This window comes from Scomber japonicus, chromosome 22 (assembly GCF_027409825.1).
Source record: "Scomber japonicus isolate fScoJap1 chromosome 22, fScoJap1.pri, whole genome shotgun sequence".
NCBI lineage: Eukaryota > Metazoa > Chordata > Actinopteri > Scombriformes > Scombridae > Scomber > Scomber japonicus.
This window is the reverse complement of record NC_070599.1, coordinates 16420650-16446331: the sequence shown is the minus strand read 5'-3', so window position 1 is coordinate 16446331 and position 25682 is coordinate 16420650. Positions and strand designations below refer to the sequence as shown.

The 25682-nt window shown below is 41.7% G+C and overlaps 2 protein-coding genes across 2 annotated transcripts; both read right to left on the bottom strand.

Moving 5' to 3' along the window:
• Positions 1–159: 159 nt before the first annotated feature.
• Positions 160–11835, bottom strand: slc7a7 (solute carrier family 7 member 7). The gene is made up of 11 exons (XM_053342951.1): positions 11586–11835; positions 10922–10973; positions 9100–9750; positions 4801–4926; positions 4534–4678; positions 2908–3031; positions 2717–2820; positions 2484–2580; positions 2207–2356; positions 1907–2090; positions 160–705 (listed from the first exon to the last, which is right to left on the bottom strand). The coding sequence occupies exons 3-11, from the start codon at positions 9590–9592 to the stop codon at positions 632–634; spliced, it is 1497 nt and encodes a 498-aa protein (XP_053198926.1). The 5' UTR covers positions 9593–9750; positions 10922–10973; positions 11586–11835; the 3' UTR covers positions 160–631.
• Positions 11836–17957: 6122 nt separating this feature from the next.
• si:ch211-212k18.5 (sal-like protein 2) lies at positions 17958–23501 on the bottom strand. Its single transcript, XM_053343098.1, has 3 exons — positions 23426–23501; positions 18319–21662; positions 17958–18188 (listed from the first exon to the last, which is right to left on the bottom strand). Exons 1-3 carry the CDS (start codon positions 23499–23501, stop codon positions 17958–17960), a joined length of 3651 nt encoding a protein of 1216 aa, XP_053199073.1.
• Positions 23502–25682: the final 2181 nt, after the last annotated feature.

Here is a 25682-nt window from a genome sequence, read left to right as displayed (position 1 = left end):
TTAATTTGAGTAAAAATAGCCCTTTACTTTACTAGACTTTACAGCTCAAAGTACAAAACTTTTTTCTCCACGTGAGTGAATGAGGAGTTACATATTCAAATCTTTAAATGTTTGTTTTTGCTTTGTGCAAATAATAATAGGCTGTTTCTATGGTCAGCAGTGCTTTTAGTTTCAAAATGTTCTCCTGTCCACTTTTAACAATTTAACCATAATAACAATAATCTGTAACCTTCCAGTAAAATCAACAAGATATCTCTCGGGTTATGTGACGTCACACATGACATATCAATTAAATAATCCTCTACTATAATGCCTTCAGTTCAGTGATACAAAAAAAAACTGATGCAGTTGATTTCTTCAGGAGTGCATTAAAATGTTCTCCCTGAAGTCGCAGTCAGCTTGAATGAAATCTTGCCAACGAGCACCGGGGCGCCATCATGCATGCATTCATTAACATTATCACCAGGGTGATGATTGACAGGTCAGAGAGCCGTGTCCAGCTCAATCCCGATGTTAGTCCGTCGAGGCCTAAGAGCAGCAGTGACTGGCCAGGATGAGTTCAGGTTTTAGCCTCTGTGTGGGTTTTTTTGTGCGTTGTCAGTCTCCGGCAGGGTGTTAAAACCAAACGTCTCTACTCTGCCTTGTCGACGTCCATTTCAGTCAGGACGCAGTAGCACACCTTCTGAATGAACAGGCCGGACTTAGCTGAAAGAGGTGAAGACGAGATAAGAGTTAAGCTGAATCCAACTGTACAAATTTAATTTGACACCTGTAAAAATCTGCAGTTCAGTGCTGGGTCCAAGCTAAGTAGTCAATATATGACTATTTCAATTTATTAACACTTTAATGGGCCTTTTAAAGGGCCGCTTTCGAGCAGTGATATCTTATTTATTCATTTATTTGTTCTAATTAACCAGAGTGAACCATTTCTAATTATTAAATTCTATTCGTTTTAAACATCTCACATCTTACATCTCGTAACAATTCTTCAGATCACGCTCCACCAATTGATAGAAATGTCCATTAATGGTAGAAGTAATATATTACTCACATTTATTTATTTATTAAATATTGTCTGGAATACAAAGTCTACAAAATCCAATGAGATTTTAACTAAATTAGTCAAACAATAAATATCTTTTTTCACTTTATTGATATTTTATCCCCTAAATTAAAGTTAAATAAAATATATTTAACTACACTAAAAAAATAAATGGGCATTTCTACTATTTGGTTTAGGTTCACAATAATAAAAAAGATATGGTCAGTTAAAGAAATCAAAATGTTTACATTATTATTATTTCCGAATGTGAAAAAAGAATAGAAAATGCTCCTTCAAGTAAATACAGTTTCTTATATTTCATCCAGCCAAGTACATGCAGTTAATGCTGAATGATAGTGATGGATCCCTTTAAAACAAGGCTGGCCCACAAGACGTATCATAAGGCCCCTCACATATTCCTCACATCTGGCCTGCGTTTCTTTTAAAACGCCCATTGTTATTTCTATTTTGTTTTTTCAGTTGCTTCTTTATTTTCTTGCAGCAAAATTGGAGCATAAAAATGTATTTTATTTTTATTTCTAATTTAATATTCAGTAAGTTGCACATAGCTGTCGACATAACCACTTTAACTATAACCGTCAGCGGTCTGATTTACCCATGATCCATCGGACACATCTGCAAGCTCCAATTCAATATCAAGCACCCTTACTTTGCTAAACATGTAGAGCATTATGTTAAGAGGTGAGAGAGAGGTGAGAGTCCTGTGGTGGGGTCTGCAATAAACGTTATTGGCATTCATTGTTTAAAAAAGTGATCATGGACCTCCTTTGACCAACCCAGACATTGATCTCTTTGAAATACTTCTGCTTTTAAAAAAGGACGAAAATCCTGCAATTTTCTTACCGATGAAGTTCTTTAGCAGCTTTGGCCTCTTATAGGCTGGAGTTTTGCAGAAGAGGAAGTAAACGGGCACTCCTGACAGGGCGATGCCAATGCCGATGAGGGAGTTGATGGTGTCACTATAGAGCGGCACCACCACCAGGAAGACAGTGAGCAAACAGAAGATGATGGGGTAGAAGAGACTGAGCTGAGGGAGGAAGAGAGAGGGGGGGGGTTAGACATAAGGATTGCTTCTCTACATAATCAGATGTCTTAAATCCAGCCTTGGCCTTGAATTGTTGATGAAATAACGCAATACACTACCTTCAGTGGTCTCTTTCTGTCTGGCTGCTTCCAGCGCAGGTACAGTTGTCCCAAAATGGAAAGACCCACGAAGAACCAATAGCTGAAGCTGTAGTAGTTGATCAACCTGAAGACGTCCTCTACGCACAGGTAAATGAGAGCCATGAGCCCCTGCAGAGTATAAAGCAAGTCAGATAGAGAAATGTGAGGATGGGCGGCTTTGGCAAATATGCAACACTTTAAATAAAAAATGGAACCATTATTTAACAGACAAAATAGATGACAAGGGCAGACTGACGTTGAACAGCAGGGCAGGGATGGGAGTGTAGCGGGTGACATGGATCATGCACAGGGTGTCGGGCAGGTGGCCCTCTCTGGAGCCCACGAAGAACAGCCTTTTGAGACACAAAAATGTGGAACGGAGTGGTGATGAGTGACGTTGATGGACACAAGTGACAACTAGTGAGCTTCTGATAACGCAAGGATGAAATGACGGCACAAAATGTTCCTAAAAAGAGCAGAATCACTCACCTGGAGGATGCCAGGATGGAGGCGTTTAGTCCTCCGAAGCAGGACAGAGCCACAGCTAAGGGAATAGTCCAGTTCATCACTCCAAACACCTTGTCTGCAAATGTCTGGAGAGAGAAAACAGAGCTTTTAACAAAAGATGATGAACATAAAGCTTAAATAAGGTGATTTATTGTGAGGTTACAGGCACTTACCACTGCTACAGCATCACTGTCTAAGATGGCGTTCATGGGTAGGATGGTGTAGTAGGCCACATTGGTCAAAATGTAGATCACTGTCACTATGGGCATGGAAATAGCAATGGCGAGCGGCAGATTCCTGCAATTAACACAAATAAACAGCAGAGGGAAGCAAAAAAGTGAGACGAGACATAGATTCAGGGCTCCTCATGAGTCTCCAGGTCAAGAGCCAATCGACTCCATGGGTGAGGGGAAGGATGAGGATTGGGGTGAGGTGGGGGTGTTCATCACTTAATCTGCCTGGGAACTTGGGGAGAGGCCTGTGATCCAATCACATGTGTAACCTCGCTTCATTTGATCAGTGTTTGGCTGTTTGAGTCACAGCAACAGGCTCAGACACACACATACTTTTAATGCGGTCTCCTTCAAAGACACCATCACAAACCTTTCTTTCCCCTCGCTCGTCATTTTGTCTGTCACATCCTGTTCACTATGTGAGTTAGTGGCTGACATGTCAGAAAGACAAGGTATTGATCACATTAAAAAGCTAATCTATCCTCTTTTATAATCCGAAAGACAGAAAGTATTATCTTTGGTTATTCTGTTAAATTAGATGCAAATAAAACCTCAGTAACACTTTATTGTGCAGGTTCTTTAATTTTATACTAATACTTATACAAGTCCCTGGAAACTTTTCTCATATGCTCCAAAATGACAAAACCCTTTCAAAGAAATGTCCTAAAAAGTATTAAGTGTCATCTTCATTGTTGCTAGAAATGTTTTTAAGAATCTAATATGTGAAGATTCATTGAACACACAAAACTAAGCAAGTTTCTTTCTCTCTGATTAAGAATTGTTAAGAGTCTACATTGCATACAGTGTGAAACCAAATAGTATATAATGAACAAGCCTTTTTTTTTTCAAATGTTCTAATAATTGTCCGAAATATCCTCAAAATAACTGTTAAATATCTGGGGAGTTACTATAAAATGAAGCCATATGTAAAATAAAGTGTAACCAAACACTCTTTTTTTTTCCTTTACATATAATGAGTACAAATTCTTAAATGTGTGGACAAAATGAAGGTGCACAATCTACAATCCCCCAATAATGTTCATGTTAACATAGTGCTAGTAATCATTTAATTTAAAATGATGACATATATAATTAATCTTTGCTCCTGTCTAGGAAAGGTCAATGAATCGAGACTGAGATCTTATTTAAGACACTGCTTCTCCTCTGGGAACTGATTTCCTGTTTTCTGCCCCTAATCGCTGTGGTGGAGTAAACACACTGTGGATCTGGTAAACAAGTATAGTGAAACATGGTAATAGTAAAGGAATTAAGTAAAACCCCAGTTGCTGAATGAGAGTCTCATCCGGCTTTCTATGCTGACAAAAGTCAATGTAGACACAGATCCAAAACATGTATATCCACAATAAGGATGGGTATAATTTCTTGCATGAAGTGATGGGAAATCATTACAGCTGGTGCAGTGGTGAATAATAAATGTTCTACCAAAGTGAATTATCACTGTAAAATATGAAATATCAGCTCTTGTGTCCCAAAATGTATTTAAAAACCTGATAAACTGGAGACAATCAAATGCCATCATCTTTATCTCCCTCCTGCCAGCCTCACCTCTCTGGGTTCTTGATCTCCTCCGTGACAAAATTGAGGGTGTCCCATCCAGAGTAGGAGAACAAAGCCGAGTACAGAGCCAGAGCGATGCCTCCGGGGTCCTGGGATGAGCCTTCGAACAAGCCCTCGAAGTTCTGCGTGTGACCTGAAAACACGGACACAAAGGAAAAGGTAAGTAATGGAATATGATTTCATGATTATTTGACTGTTTATTATATTATTTGAGAATTATCCTTAAAATTTCAAGGAGAATATAAAATGAAAGACCTTCTCCAATCTTCACCAGGCCAGTGATGATGACCGCAATGAGAGCGATGACTTTGGCGTACGTGAAGAAGTCCTGGACTCTGGTGCCCCACTTCACATAGGCACAGTTCACAAAGGTCAGCAAACCTGAAGGGAAATACCCACAGTAAGTTCATATACACTTAATAAACATGGACGTATTACTGATACAAACATCCAAATGGATTTCTTGAGAACCAAATGAATCCCTCAACAGTCTCGGTGGTGACATTTGCTCTGTAAACTCAGCGCTCGTTTCCGTGTGAGAGTTTGCTGGGTTTAAGGAAACGGTGCTGCTGACTCAAGCAGACTGTTGTTTGTCAGACGAGGAAACAGCTGAGTGCAGCACATACAACCCTACACACACTCACACACACGTACACATACACACACAAACACAAGGGCCTAGTACAATCATAGAGATGAGAGAAAATGTAAAAGCTTTTATAAAATTGAATCAAAGCTCCTTGTGAATTTCTACTCGAGGTCAGTGATCTTAGCTGCTGCTTTTTTCCTTACTGCCCTCCTTCACTTAAAGCAGCATTGATGTTTTTGGATGTTTTCATGCTCCTTTCTTTCTGAGACTTATCTCTGTCTGGACCCTTATCAGCACATGATCCCTCCAGTTCATGAATGTTAGGACAGTAAGGAGCAGGATGTCTTCTCCTTTTGAATCCTCCAGTTTCCCAATAGTGGTCAACTGCACAAGAAACAACATAGAGACTCACAATGGCTCTAATTTCTGTCAAATAAACTCTGCTCTGAAAAGTATTTCTTTATTTCACTATGAAGCTGAACCCCCTTTTTTTAACGGTAAATTTATACTAATTTAGTCATGTAGAATTTCAAAATTTGTTTTAATAGGACTTTGAGGTGACGATTAATGGATTAAAATGAATTCAGGTATTTTTAATGGGAAATTGAATTTTTCAGGGTAAAAAACCTTCATGTGTTATTAAGGATTCAGTGGTTTTCAGTCTAGGGTGTTTTTAAGGGGTTTTGTTTTGCTCTTTAAGAATCCCTTAATTATTTCTTGAATTAATAAATCAGGGATTATGTAGTCCTTAAATGATACCTAATTTGTAAATTTAAGGTGCAATGTATGACATACAGCCCCACTAGATGTCGCACTAGAGCAACAGCATCTCAGATCAAAACAAATGTGCGACACCTGAAACAACAGCTCACGAAACTCAGATCAAACTTTCAATGTACTGTTTGGCTTCAATATGAGAACATTTGTGAGCCCGCCATGTTGGAAACTGATGCGGGGAGGCCATGAGAGAGACACAGATGTACGCACGACTGGACAGGCTATGAAAACAAAGAACAGAGGCTGAGATTACAAAACACACAGGTAGCGGGACTTCATTGTCTGCTTAGGATGCCATTACTTTAATATATCCTTACATAGTAAATAGTTGTTTGCTGACATCTAGTGGGGATGAATGTTGAATATTGCACCTTTAAAGGTTTCTAAGATGAAGGTGTTTAAGGGGTTTGTGTTTACCTTTTCAAATAAAAAAGATCTCTGACAATCATACAAAACAAGCCTTTCAGGGGGGAAATAATTAATAATTAATGTTATTTTAAGGGAGTGGTTGTTTAAACATTTCTCCTGACTCCACAAGTCTTGTGCGCACTGACTAAACAAGTTCAGCTACAAACCAGCTGAGTGAACATATTTTATCTACAAGTTCTTATCACCTCTCACTAACCTCCACATCAGCCAGACGTTTAAAGACCGGACCAAAACAGCGTAACATCACTGTCCTTTTCCTCCTCCACACTGACCACCGAAAGGCCTCCCACTCAGGTCGCAGTGAGAGGAGGCTTCAGTGATGAATCATAACACTATCATCTTCCACCACAGTGACAGGCAGAGGATCATAACAAGTCCATTATCAGCACGAGGCCCAGTCAAACACAACAAAACACAACGTTTTACAGGGAGGCAGCCAGCGATGAGCGGTGGCCGGGGAGACGTTGCCACACAGAAGTAGAGGCGTGGTGTGTTGATAGTGGAAGGTTAGAACGGTGGGAGGTGTGAGATCGAGTGTAGGAGGATGGCTTGACTGGTAGTAGAGGTCAAATGTGGTCCAGATGTGAGGTGAAATAGAGATCCTGAAAAAGTGATTCATTTGTTCACTAACTGTGAATCCAGATCTCTGGATGTGAGCCGCTAAAAAATATGATTGTTATTGTATTGGAAAATAAGTTATAAATGGAGCGCTTTAAAATGTTAGCATTGACTTGGCTCCTTCTTAACTTAAAGGGTTAATAATGTTTTTTTTCTGTGTAATGAAGATGTTTTTTTTCATCATTTAGAAGTTTTTGGGTTTTTTTTTTAAGTTTTATTTACTAAGTCAATAAGTATGAGATTCTAAGACAAAATATCATAGATTATATAAAAATATCAGAGGTGCCGTTGGTTTGTGGACTCCCATTGTGAAGCCTCGAGTTTAACATTTTGACCATCGCCATCTTGGATATTGAAGCCAGAAGTGATAAGAAGACGGAGCTCCCCAGGCCCTCGTTGCAGTGAGTAGTCAATCACAAGTTAGTCACACCCTAAAGTATCTGCTTTATTGTTAGATTCAAATTAAATTGAGCCATAATTTACTAAATGAACATCACGCTGGACTTAGAACTAGTGTTTGAGAGACCATGAAGCCATTAGGACACCATTCACTGAGCTAAAAATTCACGTGAGATGTGAGTCATTTCCCCATAAACACATAAACTATACAAACCAACTTCTTTATGGAGCCAGCAGGTTATCCCTTACTGGCCATTAGAGGGAACAGAGATTAAAGAACTTCTCCCTTGGCTTAAAGTTTCAGATCCACTTGCTCAATATTCAAAAGTATGAGATGCTTAATCAAGTTTCTGACTTACTGAGTCTTATGACTTGCAAAGTAAAAGCTTTTTACCTTGTAAATCATAATGATCCAATGGTAAATATCAGTATCTAATCATCTTGACTCATTAAGTCGTAATTTTTATTTAGTAAGTCAAAACTATCTCATAATTCTAACTTTTATTTTCACTTTTTACTTTTTATCACTATTTTTTCTGTACTTGGCATAAATGAGCTTCCTTAGTTTTTGACCAACTACTGTTAAAGTTAACAGGCAACAGTGTGAAGATGTGCCTTTTCTTATTAAACTAAAGTTAAAAATAACTAAAGTATGATATAAAAAATAACCTGTAAAATTATAATGGTATGACCAAAACCTTGATCTCAGCAGAAACAGGAAAAGTCAAAATTGGGGCATAGAGGAAACGTAAACTCCTGTCTGATCACATAGTTTCCGCACAGTTTCCCAGTCTCAAAGGGTATAAAGTTTATCAATGAGACCTTCACTAACAGGAAACAGGTTTAATTTGGTTTTAAGCTGGACTCCTGTGCTGAGCTATCAGATGCTGCTCAGGTCAGAGTCTCCCTGCAATAAGGACTTTACCTCACAGCTATCAGCACTCTCAGCCCTCCTCAGAGCACTGCTTATCGGTGCGTGGCACGAGTGTGTACGCTATGTGAGTGTGTGTTCAGATGGGGGTTTAATGGATGAATGAGTAATATTTATTGCGAGCACGTGTACAATTTGTATATTTTTATCTTTAATAATAGGGCTTATCTATGTGCTATTGCCTAATCTCTCTGTCCATCTTTGTCTTCTTGTCTCAGCGTCTTGTTGTCCGCGTGCTGGTATTTCATCACCTCTGCAGTTGTTTCCAGTTGCTTAGTGAGCAGTTTTGTGAATTTCTCGTTAGTTTGATTAATTCAGTTTGTCAGCTTTGCCCTTTCTCTGTGCCATTGTGTTCTAGTTACCGCAGCAATCTGGGCTGCCTCCATCAGAAAGGTTACCCTTTACATTTATGAAGAGTTTCTTGCTGTTTCCAGGGCAAAAACCCTGTGACCCGAATCCTTATGTGCAAGACACCATGCCAAGATTTCTAAATCAGTTCTCGAAGATTGAGTAAAATGGCTTTTCCCCTTACTCTGCCTAATTGGCACAGGAGCCTTGGGGTCACTTGGTTCCTCTTTCATGTGCTGCGGGTGTGTTCTTCTGCTGACTGCAGCTGTGCTGTCACCATTTTTCAGTTCTCCTGTCTGTAAACCGCAACTCACATGCTTTCTTTCTGACGTGATATTGAATGTGATTGTAACAGAAAATCTTCACTGACTCATAATTCACCACTTACACTGACTCATCTGTCATTCTATGTCATGCACAAGCAATAGACACACATTCACACACACTCCAGATGTGTACTTACATATACAAGCAGCAGCCAGCATCCTGTTGGCCAAGTATGGAGCGATACAGGTGGGGAATACGGGCTGCACCATGTAGTTGGAGAAGGTGATGGCTATGACGGCCTGGCTGGTTGGCTCAATGATCAGCAGCGACGTCCACAGGCGGATGAAGGCCAGGAAACCTCCGAATGCCTCCAGGATGTAGGCGTAGGATGCGCCGGACTTGGTGATGGTGGTCCCCAACTCGGCGTAGCAAAGGGCGCCGAACACGGAGAAGATCCCACCGATGGTCCACACCACAAGGGACAGGCCATAGGAAGCGCTGTGGATGAGGACGCCTTTAGGTGAGACGAAGATCCCCGAGCCGATCATGTTGCCCACTATCAGGCACACCCCATTCAGGAGGGAGATCTCTTTCTTCAGCTTCATGGATTCGTCCGCGCCATTAGACTTCTCAGGCGGGGGGCCGCCGTTTGGTGCCTCTTGTGTTGGGGCAGGGCTGTAGGAAGCCATTGTTCGTGTTTTGGTGTCTTATTTATTATATATCAATTAAAAAACTAAGAAGCAGTTCTTTTGATGAGATTTCAGTCACAAAAGTAGTGTTTTTCGCCTTGATGTGACACGGAAGACTTCAACTTTTCCCTCAGCTATCGTAGATCATCTCCTGCCATCTGTGGGGGCAATGCAGAAGGTCATGTCAGTGATGCTGTTACCATGAAGACTGATTTGTCATAGCACAAATATAAATACCCACGTTGTTTCAATCTTGTCCAAATCTAGTCAGACGAAAACATATTTTTATGTCACAGTCACTAATGTGGGAACAAACATGCAAGAATACCACAGTTTGGTGGATTGGAGAGCCATTAGGCTGCACGGCAAATGGCCTTTTAAGGTTGAGTGTATTGACAGAGAGAGAGATAGAGAGAGAGGGAGAGGGAGAGAGAGAGGAGCAAACATGCCTGAAAACACCGGGTTTTCACTAGTAACCATACATCTAGCTGAGGAAGAATTTCCGACTGAGACACACATTTTGATTATTAGCCAACACAAACACACACATTAGCTCGTAGAGTTTTAGAGCGTCAGCACAGTGACTGGTCACATGTTTTCCAAAGTTCATTATCATCAGCATGGAGTTTGATGATGAGTCAGACACATGTAGGGCACCATTCACCGTTCCGCTTCAGTAGTTGAATGACATTGTGTTAATGGGCTCCAATTTGCTGCAATCTTGACAAACTCACAAATTTAATGAGGTTTTGAATTACCTAAATAAAGGCTGAGATTCCAGTAACATTATGTTAAGATTTAACAAACACATTTTAACTATGCTGACACTCCTGTCTGAAACTTTTTAAAAGGGATTTAAGGATGAGAAGCATAAAAAATGATTTTAAAGGATCTGCTTGTTTTTGAGATAATTATCTATTATCTTATCAACTATTTCTACCCTCTAGCTTTATTGCAAAGCTGTTGTGGCTCCATGTAGACATCTACAAGGCATGTTCTCACCTTAAAATCACTCAAAATCTTTCATGGGCATTTTTTCATGAGCAGACATTGATCAAACAACCAAGAACAGTGACTCATACTGAGACAAAATGTAGCTTAGAAACATAAAAAGACCTCAGGGAGTCAACAACAATTGACCCCAAGATAGCAGACAGAGGACACCAATAAGTGATACAGGCAGAGAAAGGATCGTCAAACTGAGTCAGGTAACTCAATCAACATGTGCAAAGATCTATTTCACAGTGCAATCAACCATATATTAAAAATGCAAGTTAGAAGTACAAATGAGAGTGTGAAGCCTGTGAGGATATTGAAAAGTTCAGATACCTTGTGGCACAGTGGCAGCAGATCAGCAGCACGTGGGTTCATGAAGGAGTGACTGCAAAGGAGAAGGACAGTAGATTGAGTGTCTTTGCATGTGATCAAACGCGTGCTGGAGACACTGAGAGGCGAGGCTCTTACAGAAAGACAGTGCAAGGTCCAAAAGCTGCTGATAAGTACAGCCTTTCATAAGTTACTCAAGGTTACATCCTGGATCATGAAAATCCTCTTCACAGGGGAGGTATAGTGGAGGTTATTCAGCTCCTTTTAAGAGATGCATGAATCATTAATCAATGAAACCCACCTTTCATTGTCATGAGGATTTATTTATTTTAAGATGCTTTTGAGATGTCAGGTTCAGCTTCTCTCAAACCTTTAAAATCCCATTTTTTTTCTTATTTGAAATATAAATGAGCTACATGTAATACACTTGCCTGACAAAAGTGTCTTTTAAGCTCGTTACCAGTATCACAGAGCCACTCTTGCTTTGATTTTAAGGATGCAGCTGTACAGGCAGTGCCAAATGTCAACGCGGAAAAACATTAAGTTAATAAATGATAAGCAGACCCGAGCATGTGTTGTAAACGAGGCTATAATGATTTCATATCAGTGGAAATTATCCTGATGAAGACAGTGAAGCACAAGCAGCTGTTTGGGGAGGGAGACTCACCTTTTCCAGACGCGTTCAAGGTCCGTTTTTTTGGGTTCTCCTTCCTGGTGTCCAAAAGGCGCAGGAGCAGCAGCAGCAGCAGCAGTTTAATCACTGATCACACAAGTAAAAAGTACGACTTCAAATGTCGTTTCTCTCCTCATCGACTCGCCGTCTCATTATTGATCTTTCTCTCTTTCTCTTTCTCTCTCTCTCTCTGTTTTTGTCAGTGCAATGAAGCCTCCGTACAGTACGTCCTGTTTCCTCTTGTTTTGACTTCCACCACTGTGCTCCTCAGCTGATGCACTTGTGGCTTTTATGCACTTCTGGTTTCTATAGCTTTACTACCAAGGAAACGGGTGAGACGAGGGGAGGAGGTGGGGGCTAGAGGAGGGGAGGAGGAGGAGGGGGCTTAATTGCCCCGCATTGTGTCTCCTGAGTGAGTTTAATTAAATTATCACGCACATCAAGCACGTTTGATAAATGTTACAGTGAAAAGGACAGCAGAGCCATGTGATTATAAAAAAAAAGATCATGCAAATACAACTTGAGTCACTTTATTGTAATGAATTAAAGTAGCACATATACACTCTAAAGTATGTATTGATTTTCAATTAGGGTCTATTTAACAGTGGTGGAATTTAACTAAGAACAATTAAACTGAAGTACTTACATTTCCTGCAACTTTAAACTTCTTCTCCACTACATTGTAGAGGGACATATTGATCATTTTACTCCACTGTACTGTATATGTATGGCAGGTTTAGCTACTAGCTGCTGTGAAGATTAAAATATGAAAATATGAAAATTTTTCATAGATTTAACTACAAAACAGTGAAAAAACAGAAAAGAAAGTGGTTAAAATTACTTTCACTTTAGTCTACACTACACTACACTACAGTAAAATTATCCCATCTTGAGTGATGGTAATCTAAAATTTGAATACAGAAATTGTGTAACATTTTATTGAACTACTTTTCTGAAATTGATTATGTTTTTGATACATACAAGTTCATTTTCCTAGTAGGCTATGTGCTTTAAATTAAAAGACGGGTTCACAATTTTTCATGTCCGTCTTAAAGTCAGGGCCTGAAATGAGCACTGAGGGCACCCCCCCCCCCTCCCATTATCATTCCTCCTGTTCATACTAGATCCCTTCATAATGCATTTACAATGTAATTGACGGAGTCCAAAATCCACAAGCTTCCTACTGTGCAAAAATGTATTTAAAAGTTTGTAAAGCTTCAGCAGTCTAAATGAGTCAAATCAAGTTGATATCTTTCAACATTACAGTTTGCAGATGATTATTATAACATTATTATAGTCAGTTGCCTCTATGATGATGAATCGAGTCATGGTCCTGTGGTTAATTTGTTTTTACATTGGTGCAAAAACTCATTCCTCCAACTCAGCATTTCAAAGCTGAAGACATGGGACTAGACTTCAGACGCCACCCTCCTCCCACTCCATAATTGAAGGTCAAGAGGAAGAAGCTTTTCTGAGCTTGAACACCTTGGTTTAATCATCTGTAACACTTTTTAATGGAGCCTAATACTGAAATGGTTTGTAGGAGACGTCAGCAACAACTTTGCTGACTACAGAAACTCCTCAATATTTCAGGTCGCTGATGACTCTCTTTCTATAAATCCCACATAGATTACATTTTTTATAATTTCCCCTCATCAGGTGGTATGGCAGTCTAAATATCAAAGCCAAGAATGCAGTTGCTATAATGGTGAATACAAGCAGAAAAAGTACAGGTGTCCAGCAGAGTAGACTGCCTGTTGTGTATAACAGTCAGGTGGTGAAGAGGGCAAATTCCATCCTGTCTGACTGCACTCAACCTCTTCATCAGGAGTTTCAATCCCTGCCCTCTGGCACCCACCTCAGATTCCTCTCAGTCAAGACAAACAGATACAAACACTCATTCATCCCCACACATTACCCTCCTCAACTCAGGGAAAAGGAGGCAGCTTGACTGTCATGAGTGTGAAGGCCATCTTATAGAATGGTGTTCATGTTAATGTGTGATTATGTTGATGCCGCTGGACGGATTTGTTGATGCATTTTGATTGTAATGGTCATACTTTATGTAGTGGGATGATCGGTTAGTCATCAGTGATCATGCTGTTCATTGATGCGAAGCTGCTGAGTCTGTGTTACTCTTATTAATGTAATTTCACGTTTGTGTAATGTTGCGTCTTATGCTGCAAAACCAATTGCCGTTCAGGGAAGAATTAAGTTTAACTACTGTCACCGCAGCTCAACAGGGAGATACTGTCTAAGGAGACACAAAGAGGGAATGTGATGCTAAAAAGACTGTAAATGTGTCAGATAGCCACATAATATGCGTCAGACTGCAGAAGCCTTGTATAAGCTTCAAATACACTTTTAACCCTTACATACTGATATTCTACACCCTGACAGTCATGAATCATAGTCATACAAAATCAAGTGTCATAAAAAGTGTCTATACCAAATTTTGAACCACAGATCTGTTTAGAAATGACTGACTGATCAATAAATGGGTGATTAAACTCTGATTAGAAAGCAGAGAGAGTGTATTTTTGAGGTTTTACATCACTCATTTTTGGATTTTTGTTATGTCCTATTTTACTTGAACATAGCAATAATTATTTAAATCTATTTTATTGAAACTGAAAATTACAAAACATTATGGAATCTGGATCATTAAAAGAAATCCTCATGACTACTATCTATGAACTATTCAATTTGACCCAGAACAGCCTCAATGCACAAAAATCTGTGGCAACTGTACAAAAGTATATAATCTTAAAAAGTTCATTTTTGTGCAGTTTGGGCCACTTTTACCAATTTCAGGGTAAATGAACAATATTTGGGAGTTATTTTTACAGCTGTCAAATGTCAAAATCTGTCAAATTTGACCCAATCAGTATATAAGGGTTAGATGCATTTTTGCACAAAATAACTGTGTGGACACACTGTGGATTTTGGCCCCCGTCACTTAGATCTAAAGCACATTTGAAGGGGAACTTTTAACAGTCAGTATGAGCAGGAGGGATGATTACAGCGAGGAAAACCTCTATCAGTGTTCACATGGACACCTGACTGTTGTTTTAAGACACACTTGAATTGTAAACCTGTGACATTTTCAATGCATGACTTTTACTTGTTATGCTTTATTTCTACTTTAAATGTAAAGTAAAAGATTAGCAGTTCTCTATCACTGCTAATCATAAGTATAAATGGTTGAGGAAAGGTGTGTTTGATAAGAACACTGATAAGAACAGTCTGCATTCATGAATCAGTCATAAATCACTATCTGGGAGGATAAAATGACAAATAATTATTTGCAAAAAAGTGATCTGTCTGTACATGAAAACCCCTCTAAAGAAAAAATTTAAAAACAAAATGAAATAAACATATATATCATACTACTAATAAAATATAGTTAATAAATTAGAATAAATAAATGAATACATCAGAAAATGTTCATTGTTTCTGTGCAGGATTTTAAAGAATAATAATATGTCAGTGTAAAATAATGCTAAGGACTGAGTATGTCTTGGCAAATGATTTTACTTTTTTGAGCATGTAAAAACTATGGATCATAGCTCCCTCTTGTGGCTCTTTAAAAAATCACTGAGGGATTTGCAGTGTGTCTGGTAATTGGAGTTCATATCAACTTTAGTGAGACTTATATTGCAGCATTCAGCCCATATAACATTTCTATAAATCGTTTAAACTGGATTCAGCGTGTAGTTTTTTGCATGGTTAAGCTTGATTTAATCAGGAACCGAGATCAAGATTTATTTTACAAAAAATACTAAGGAAAAAATATAAACACAGCTTTAAAGTCCCTTTGCTTTGTGCAGTGTTGTAATGAATGTAGAGATAGTTTCAATACCTTTCAATAGTTTCTCCTACAAATAAACTCTATAGATACATTTCTGTGACTAACATTTAAAACAAAAACTGTTCAGAAACTCTTCCTGAAACAAAATGTCATCAAATATCAAATGCATGCCTAGTATTTGGGATATATTCATTTAAGTCTATTATACACATTAGTACTTAAATGTGTAGTTTACATATTTTCTCTTTGTCTGTAACTGGTGTGGAAATGGAGTCATGTTGAGTGGCACGTTTAATCACTAAGAGGAAATGAATAAGGCCCAATGTGGATAAACAACTTCTTTGTCTCCCAGATTGCTGCTATTTCTTCATTAATTACGGGTTAAATATGCACATTACATGACCTTTAACACCTAAGAAAAACTTTTGTCCTTCACACTGAAGATGATTGATGTCCGCAAAGTGTTGATTGATGCTTATTGATGAGTGATAAATGTGTTATAGGCTATGTGATCAAAGGCTGCTATACCCTCACCATCACACCTGTGGACTTCTCTATTCACCTCTCCCCTCTCTCTCTTTGTTATAACTATTAAAATTCATTTCTTTTCATTATTTTCTTTTTTTTATTTGATTGAGACACGTCCCTTGTCGCTCACGAACGCATGTAGACAAACTTCTCACACATGGCTCCTTTCACTCCTTTTGTCCCCTGGGCATTCTTTTCCTTGGTTACCAGTTGTCATGGTTTCGGGAGCCCCTGTAGGCTAAAAACTGGAGGGATTAAAGGCGGCCATTTTGGGGACAGCTGGGCCAGGTTGGTCCCTGTTGCCCCCTGTCCCGCTCCCAGTCACTCTGGGGGGAAGAGGGGTGGCATTGTGTGAGGATTAGAGCTTCCTGTGTGTCAGCTCATTACATGGGTTGGGAGAGGGAGGGGGAGGGCATAGGGGGGAGTATAGGGGTGAGGGGGTGAGGCAGTGGGGAGGTGGAGGGGGTGGAGGGGGCAGAAAGAGTGAGGGAGAGAAATGAAAGAGAAAATGAAAGAGAGTGCGTATGAAAGAGAGTATGACACAGAGAGGGGAGGGAAAGGCGGGGTGGGGAGGGAGGGGGGGTGGCGGCCTCTACAGCTGCACCCTCAATCACACTCATACAGGCTCTGATTATCCTTTTCACACACACGCACACACACACACACACACACACAAACTCACACACAAAGTACTGGGGAACTGAAACATATTAAAAGACATTGAGGGCAAAAAAAGGCAGAATTAGGAGACAGCTAGCCCAGCGCCCCAGACAAAGGACCCCCCGATCCAGACACACAGAGCTGGAACAAACAAGAAAAAACTGACCAACATGCAGGCACACACCGAATCAGAGTCATGCAAACAGAATGCTTAAACAGATAAATTAATTCACAGAGAAGCGGGCTTCAACTGAACCCAGACAAAAAAAAATACGAATCCCATGGCCCTGGAAAACCACAGACGAGCAACAAACAGGTCTCCTCTTCACATCACCATTGTTTTATTTATCTTTTATACATCACATGGGAACCATGGGAACATATTTTGTGTCATTGCTACAAAAAAGGGATACAAAGGGTAAAGAAAAGCATACAAATACTAAACTGGGCTAAGCAGGAATGCAGTGAGTGCAGACAATTTCTGCAGGAGCAGAAAACTCTCAAGTGCTTTGAGAGAGTAGAGTAGGGGGAAGAGGGGGTAAAAAAGGAAAGATAAAGGAGGGGGAACTTTAACGGACGGGGCTCATCCTTGTCGTTGGTTCTGCAAAAGTCCAGCGTGAATCTGCAGATTGCCTCGGCAATCAGGAAAACCATTTACAATCATCAATATGAGTACAGTAATTTGCCGCTAGCAAAAGATTACAGCTATAAGTACAGGACTGTTCACAGAGTTACTGATAATCTAACACATTCATCGCCATCATCATCAACATCATCATCATCATTGCTAGCATTTGTTTGTTTCAGCAGATGTTTTTCGGCAGCACAGGACACAGTGCAACTCACAGTGCAACTCAGCACATCAGAAACATGCATTCAGCAGCATCGCATTAAAAAAAGGAACGAAGTAACAATAAAAAGGCATAAAATGTAACCGCAGCTCATATTTACAGACATTGGCCATTACTAATTTGGCCTGTTTTGGTATTGAGTTCATTTTGTAAGTTTCTTTTTCTGGACCCTCCTTTTTCAAATCAGCTTATACTGGTTGTTTATACAGTATGTGCTGAAAAATGTCAGCAAAAAAAGGCGCAAACAATTAATTCTCATCATGACAATGCTGTGAAGTGTGGAAGATAAGGCCTCACTGTGGTCTTTGAAGTACAAAAATACATAGTTAAGATGACTCATGTACTACATTCACAAATCTCTACAGCACAAACTAGATCTATCTGCCTAAAATGAAAGGTAAACATGAATTAGAATCAATAACTCTAGAAAACAAATCTTATTCTATTAAAAAAATACATTCCCTTGTCAGGACCCTTTAAAAACTGACTGCAGCCATTTAACAATACTAACTTTTTCTACACAGCAGTGTCCATAGGCTCGCCCGCCTCATCCGAACCAACGCTGATTGTTGGTGGATCTGTGCTGTCACCTTTCTCTGGGGATTTAGCCAATCCCTGCTTTTCTTCCTGTTCTCCTTGGTTCTTATTGGCTGAAAGAGAACTGTGATCCTCCACAATGTCATTGTCATTGGTTTGAGCCTTGGAGGAGGTATTGGTCAACGCTCCAGGGTGAGTTTTCATGTGCCCCTATTGTTGGGAGAAATAAGGGGGGAAAAATTACTCACAAGTCCAAAAAGATTAAATCTGACATGAAATTGAATCATCACAAACTTATAACTCAAGAGCAGTGTTCATCCTTAATATCTTCAACTCTTACCTTCAGTCCACTACGGCTGGCATATGCCTTTCCACACTGGGAGCAGCTGTAGGGTTTATCTGGGCGAGGAGGCTGGGAATGTGTTGCTGGTGCTGGGACAGAGGGCACTGGGTCCTCTAAAGGCTCTTCTGGCACGCTGTAACCCTCCTCAACTGGAGCGACCTTCTCTGGGTCTAATGCTGGCAAAGGCTCTCTGGGTGTGCTGGCCTCACCCATCCCTTTACTTTGGGTAGCATCCCTCTCCTGTGGTTCCTGGGGTACACTGCCACAAGCCTCTTCTGCTTCTACCCTGGCTTTGGGGCTGGCAGGAGGGGTGAGTGCAGGTAAAGGGTTTGTACCTGGAGGTTTTGGGTTAGAATCAGGACTAGTAGTTTGTTCTTCTGTGGAGCAATCGTTATTCTCTTCAGACAAGGTGACATCATTATTAATCACTCCGTGCGGCATATCATTTTCTGCAGTGGGCTTTGACACACAGAGGGAAAGAGGGGTGTCATCTGCCTCTGAATCTCCATTCACAACAGCTGAATTAAAAGTAGCTATGGGTGCTTTGCCCAGGTCAGCGTGGGTCTCCTCCTCAGAGTATTTGGAGCCATTCAAGGGGGCACCATCAATTAGGGTGTTGCCTCTCACATGCAGGGGGTCCTCGGTTCCCGCTGAGGGGGGATTACGGGTCAGGGGTGGGCTAACACTGGGTGTTGAGCCCTCAGATTCTTCTGTCTTCACAGAAGTTGCATCAGCAGCTGTGGCTTGCTTGGAAGTGGACCCTGAGTCAAGAGCACCAACTGGAGACTTGGAGCCAGTTGTTAACGCCAGGGGAAGGAGCTGGTGAGCTTTAGATGGGGAACCAATGGAGCCATGCTCACCATCATCAAAGACAGAATTCTCAGTCTCTGCGCCATCTTCAGATGGCAGGTCTTCATCAGGTGGTATTTGCCCACCTAGGTGCAAGCGGATGTGGTGCTGAAGAACCAAGGCATTCGTGAACTTACGTGGGCACAGTGGGCAGGAGTTTAAGGCACGGGCGTTGGGTGGTCTTGCACGGTGAGTAGCTTGGTGGGCCCTGAGGCTGCCCTTGGTGGAGAAAGAACGACCGCACAGCTTACAAGGGAACGGCCGCTCTCCCAGATGTGTGGCCTGGTGCAAACGCAGAGCTCTAGGGCAGCTGAGGACACGCAGGCACACCCCACACTGGTTAGCCTGAACAGTAGGCAGAGAAGGGGTAGTTGTGGTGGTTGTAGTGCTAGATCTTGAGATTCCATGGCTGGTCAGTAGTCCTGAAGCATTGGCACTTGGGCTCAAGCCGAGGGCAGCCAACATTTCCCTGCGATAGGCACTGGAGGAGGTGGTCAGGTCATGGCCATGTGTGTCCCCGTTAGCTTCAGAAGAGGTTAGTGAGGAGGTGGAGGCAGGAGAGGAGCCTCCCTGGGGTTGCTTTTCAAGTTTCTGAACCAGTCGCTGCAACTTGGAGGTGTCCGAGGTCTGGGTAGAGGTATTGGGAGAAGACGAAGAAGGAGATGAAGTTGACGGTTTGGGGAAAGGTGGGAAGGGGAAGGGTAGCTGATGAGGAGAGGTGAGGTGGGAGGTGGATGGGTGGCCTGGAGGTCTGAGAAGTGCAAGGTGGTGAGGGGAGGTACCTCCAGGGAAGAGAATCTTGGGAAGGTGGGCCAGCTGGGAGTATGGAGAGGTTGTATGGAGGGCTGAGTGAGGAGGTGTATTCTCATCAAATCGCTGCTGCTTTGCTCCTTTGAACTGACTGCCCATGGAAGAGGATGAAGATGAGGATGAAGAGGAAGGTATTACAGTGCTAGATGCGCTGGCAGCAGCCGCAGCTGAAGCTCTGTTCAGCTGTAGAAGTGAATGGGCTGTGGACAGCAGCGCCATGTCCACTGAGGGGGGCAGAGGTAGAGAGGAAGGTGAGGGGCGAGTGGACGCACCAGACAGGAATCCCAGAGCCATGTTCTCTGTCATGCCTTTCACTCCATTAAATGGCTCATCATCATCAGCCCGCCTTTTTCTTCTTCTCTGGATGGCACCAGGAGCAGAGCCACTCTGTGTCTGCTCTGACAGCGCTGGTGGCAACAGTGAGAGAGACAGCTCTGGGTTCTGCTCTCTGTGTCGCAGGAAATGGGCTTTGAGGTTCCCTCTGGTTGTAAAACGGCTCAAGCAGACCGGACACTGGTAGGGCCTTTCACCTGTGTGCGATCTCAGATGGATCTGGAGTGATGAATCACTGCTTAGCACCTTGCCGCAAAAACGGCAGACATGCTGATGGCGTCCCGCTGAGGAGGCAGAGCCGAGGGAGGAGCTGGGCTGGAGGTCCTGGGAATGGCTGGTGGGAGGAAGGGGAGGAGTAGAGAAACTGATACCATTACTGTGACCAAATGAAGAGGTGTTGGATGATTTCTCATGGAGGTAGCGTGGTGGTAGCCCCAGTGACAAAGACAGCGGGTGTAAGGATGCAACAGAGGAGCTGATAGTGGATGAAAGAGATGAGGAAGACGAGGATGAGGAGGAGGATGGCGCCCTGCTGCCATTACTATGTGAAGCGCCTGATTTGGAGATGAGTGGCTGGGGAAAGAGTGAAGAAGGAAGTCCGGTCAAAAGCGATGGCGCCGTAGTTACTGGAGTGGCAGTAGAGGGGTGTGTCGGTGATGGTGAAGATACTACCCCTGCAGTTTTCTGGTTGCTGTCAGCACCACTAGCCTGTGTGTTATTATCTTGGCCAAAGACAGCCCCTCCAAGCCTTAGAACATGCCTGCAGATTTCCTCTGTTATCTGCATCTGGTGGATTTGCCTTTGCTGTAAAACCCTAAGCTCCTCCAAAAGTACTGCCAGGGTTGGAGGCACCTGGATCTGTCCCTGCTGCCCTGGAGAGCTGGAGGTCTGCTGCTGACCTGGGCTGGAGCTGTCACGGTGGGGTGGCATACAGGATGAGGAGGTGGAAGAAGATGAGGAGGTAGTGGTGGTGGCTGAACTGCCCATTGGTGGGGAGGTCATGGTGGAGTGAGAATTGCCTTGATGAGACAGAGTGTGGGAGCCTGAGGTTTGACCCAGGGGAGGAGGTGAGTGAGTCTGGGAAGACAGCGACGGGTGAGGAAAGTCTGGGGAAAGGGAAGAGTGGGTGTTGGGGAGGGAGGTGGTGAAGGGAGCGATGTGGCTTGGCCAGTGGGGAGGAGGCGAGCTCTCGCTGGGTAAGGAGGGCGCGTGGAGCCCACCAGGGGATGGGCGAGGGGCCAGAGGTGGCTGGCAGTCTTGGAGAGAGGTGGGGGATGAAGAGGACGATCCTGATGAGGTCACTTCTGAGCCAAGAGATGTGGATGGTGACTTCATGCCCAGGTGATCATCTGAGGATTGACATAAAAAAGAAGAAAGAACTTTTTACAAACTGAACACATCACAGTGAGTCTCCAATATCGGCCTGAATATCCAGGTATGCAAATTAATTCAAATGTTCTGCTTTAGTTACAAAGTGTTTTTATGTCATTGCTTCCACTTATTGTTTACAATTTTTGTTTGCAAATTTGTGTGCATGCCAAAATATCCTGTTACAACTTCAAAAGAAATGCCTGTGAGGAAATTGCCTTGAACAAGCAAATAAACAAGTGGGAGAACTCTGCAGTCTATGAGTCTTTGTAATTTCTTGTCTCAATCTGTGCTCTACGGAGCAAAACTCCTCAAACATCTTGCACACACAAAAAAGCTTACAGACCACCTTGCTGCTATGGCAACACATTTTAGAGGACAATGAGCATCACCAAGACAACCCATAACCCCTCTTAACCCACCCCCTCCCCTCAGCAGTTACGTCTTTCATCTCCCTATTCACCCTTCCCCCCTTACGTCACAGTGGAGGTCAAGGGTCAGGCCATGCTAAGGGTTCTGGGCACTGTCCAGACACTCTGATTGGTCAACTAATCTGACCTCTGCCGCTCAGGGGTCAAATTCTTTCAAAATCTTGAGCACAGAGTGAGAAAGAGTAAAAAGAAAAAGAAGGGGGGAGGGTAACAACAATGGAGAGACAAACTAACTATTCCCTCCTGGAGAGATATAGTGATGGAATGAAAGACTGTACCTCAGTGAAATTCCTCCCCTGTGACTTATAAACAAAGCTGATCCTGCAGGATGAATATAAATAGTTCACAATCTGAACTCCTACTTTCATTTGTGGAAGTTTACCTGGAGAGATTCAAAGGTGCATGCACTTTAAGTGATAAATTATCCCTCAGTATATAACTGCGAAAGCAATTTATCTATCACCTCTCAATCTTTTTTTGATCCATCTGACACCCCCCACCCCCCTACCTCCCAACTCTGTAGGAGTATACAGTCAATAGGGCTGGGGGGCGAGAAAGAGGGAGAAAGAAAGGGGGGGAGTAATGAGAAAGTGGAAAATGGGGGGAAGAGGGGAACATAAGGAAGAATAGCAAGGATGAAGAGCAAAAGAAGGAGAGAATAGAAGGGTGGAAGATTAATCTTTACCAAAAACACTGCCTTCCCTTCCCCCCAACCCATGCACCTTATTGTTAACAAATAAGAGAGTGCTCTATACTAATCAAAGACCTCCAGCAGTCAGCGCTGAGCAGCCTGTTGGTTTCCTAGAGGATGAACAGCACATGAAAATGGCCACAGATGTATGTTAGTTAATCCTTCTCTATTCACTTCACAGGGACAAGTTTATTGGCCCCGACGAAAGTGCCTAAGGCCTCCATTTAGTGGGGCCCATTACAGTGAATGACTAAGCAGGAGGGGTTTCTACAGTTGACAAACTCAGACTTAAACTTTTTAGTCTGTTAAATCAGGTGTGTTTGATGGAATGTGGCCATGCATGTTTAAGTGACTGAAAAAACCACAGCAATAAAAGAGAAACCCCACAATACACATAATATATATCACTCTAAATCCAAACTTTTGCTTTTGTTAAGTTTTTTTTTTTTTTTTTTTTTTTTTTTTAAGTTTTCGAACTTTGTGAATAAAATTCAACATGCAAAGAAGTGCAACATTTGGCAATGTGTTGCAGGGTGGATGCTTTCTCTCTCTCGTTCACTCTCTCTCAAGAAATTCAAGTCACAAACGCATGCCATGCACACTCATAAAGATGTTTTCTCACCGTGAGATAGCAGCCTTGGGCCCCCCGGATCCGCATTAACGAGATGCTGGGGTCGCTTCTGCTTCCGGCGTGACATGATTCACGGCGAGTCAGACAGAGAGGGGGGCATCAGTCGATTGAATGGCACCAGGCACGTTTTTGCGCACTTGGACGCGCTCCTGAAACCATCCAACCATCAACAATAAAAAAAATAAAAAAGTCGCCCAAATCCCGCAAGTTCTTAGGTGAAATTGATATTCAGTAGAAAAAACAGCGTAGAAGCAGTTGTAAATGATGAAGAGAGACGTTTTTCGTGGAAGAAGGTAAAAAAAAGGAGGGCAGAGGTGTTTTGGAAATCCGCAGGTCTGCGTCGTGTCATATGAAGCTGCCGTGAGTGCGTGTGTGTGGCTGTTTTCTAAAGTCTCTTCTCCCCCAAAAAACTTGTCCAATTTGCGCCCCTCCTCTCCCACTGCTGCCCCGCTGCATGCACATACAGGGAACACACACACACACACACACAGTAACACACACATGCAAACACACACACACAGTCACACACACACACAGAACCACTCCTTGTTCTTCAATGATATTTGCATTTCAATGGCGTGTAACACACAGCCTCCCTGGTTCTCTCTTTCTCTTTCTCCCCAGCTTTATTTTTTCTTTACACACTCACACAGCAGCCATAAACTTTCAATAAAACATGACAATGAGGTGTCAGAGCCGTTGGATGCTTAAAAAACATTAAAAAGGGCGTTAGAATTGGCAATTTGTTAAAGATAAATGTTTTAATCATTGCTGGTATATAAATCAAATCATGGGGAGCCAAATTAAGATTTAATAATATACGTAAGCATTATATAGGTTAGGCTACTAATGAATCAGGTGACATCCGTTTATGTGCCTCCAGGTGTACTAGTCTACTGTCTAAGCAAGGTGGATAATGAAATCATGGCAATAATAATGGAGTGGCAGGTGGTCTGCATCGGTAAAGAGTCAAAAATCCCACATTTTCCCAGCAGTTATTGTGCCAGATGAGGAGTGCACAGGCAATATTTCTACCCTTTGATTTCTATAGGGCCAATTATCAACAACAGTGAGTCGCCCAATGTGTGCAAGTGGGGCCACACAGCCATTCCACATGCATGCATGTATTCCGTGTGTTATCACCAAGCGCATAATACCCCCCCTACCCCACCCCACCCCAAAAAAGCATCTTACACTGGAGCTCTATTTAAAAGGCAGAGAATAGATGGGAATCTTTGACAATGGCGTGCTGGACACAGTTGAGTGAGCATCTCCCCTCTCTCACTGAATCCCCGGATCCACTGCTGCACAGCACAATGCCCCTCTTTCACCCCCTGCCTTTACTCCTGTACCACGTGGAGAAATGGATAAAAGAGAGAGAGAAAAAAGTAGGAGGAGGAGGTGTAGGAGGAGGAAGAGGGGGGCCATATTTAAGTAGGTGTCTCACATTATAAGCTACATATATATCCACTTAGAGACTGGGTAAGAAAATAGGGGATTGTTTGATTTGGGGAAAATTACAGCCTCCTAAAAAAATTTTAACAAAAGGTTACAGTCTGGGCTGTTTATTGAACTGTTTAACCTCATTCAAGATAATTAGCATCACCTGGAAAATAAACAGAAAAATGGTGCTGGAGAGTCAAAATCTAAAATGCTGTTTCAGGTGTCAATTTTCTCCTTGATAATATTCTTATCAGTGTTGAAAAAGTGTATTCAGAAATTTGAATGAAGAATGAAAAGTGTTGTTCAAATTTAATGTAAAAAAAAAACTACTTTATTTCGACTTACTTGTTGATATGTCATAATGGACTTGTGTCATAGGAAAGGACATACAAAACAACAACAACACCAAAAAAAAAAAGCAATCAGTGTCATGAAATTTTCATGTGAGCAGTGAGTAAAAACATCTAGGCTAATACACTTAACAATACAAACAATAAAAATAACACCATATAGCCTATGAACAGACAAAAAAGGTTTAATTAATCAGGCAAAAAATGTTAGGCGTTTGCATAACTTAATTGTTTTGGTTCATTTTTTATTACAGGATTTTAGACTTAGTAGAGTTTTAAAATAAATCAGTCAGTTTGTTTAATAGTCAAATAGCATAGTAATTTCTTCAAGAATTTTATTTTATGAATGTAAAATTTGACTAAAATAATTAGCAGATTAATTTCAAAATTGTTAATTGCTGGAAATGTTTTCTTTATTGTTGTGACATTAATTATATAATTAATGACGTATCATA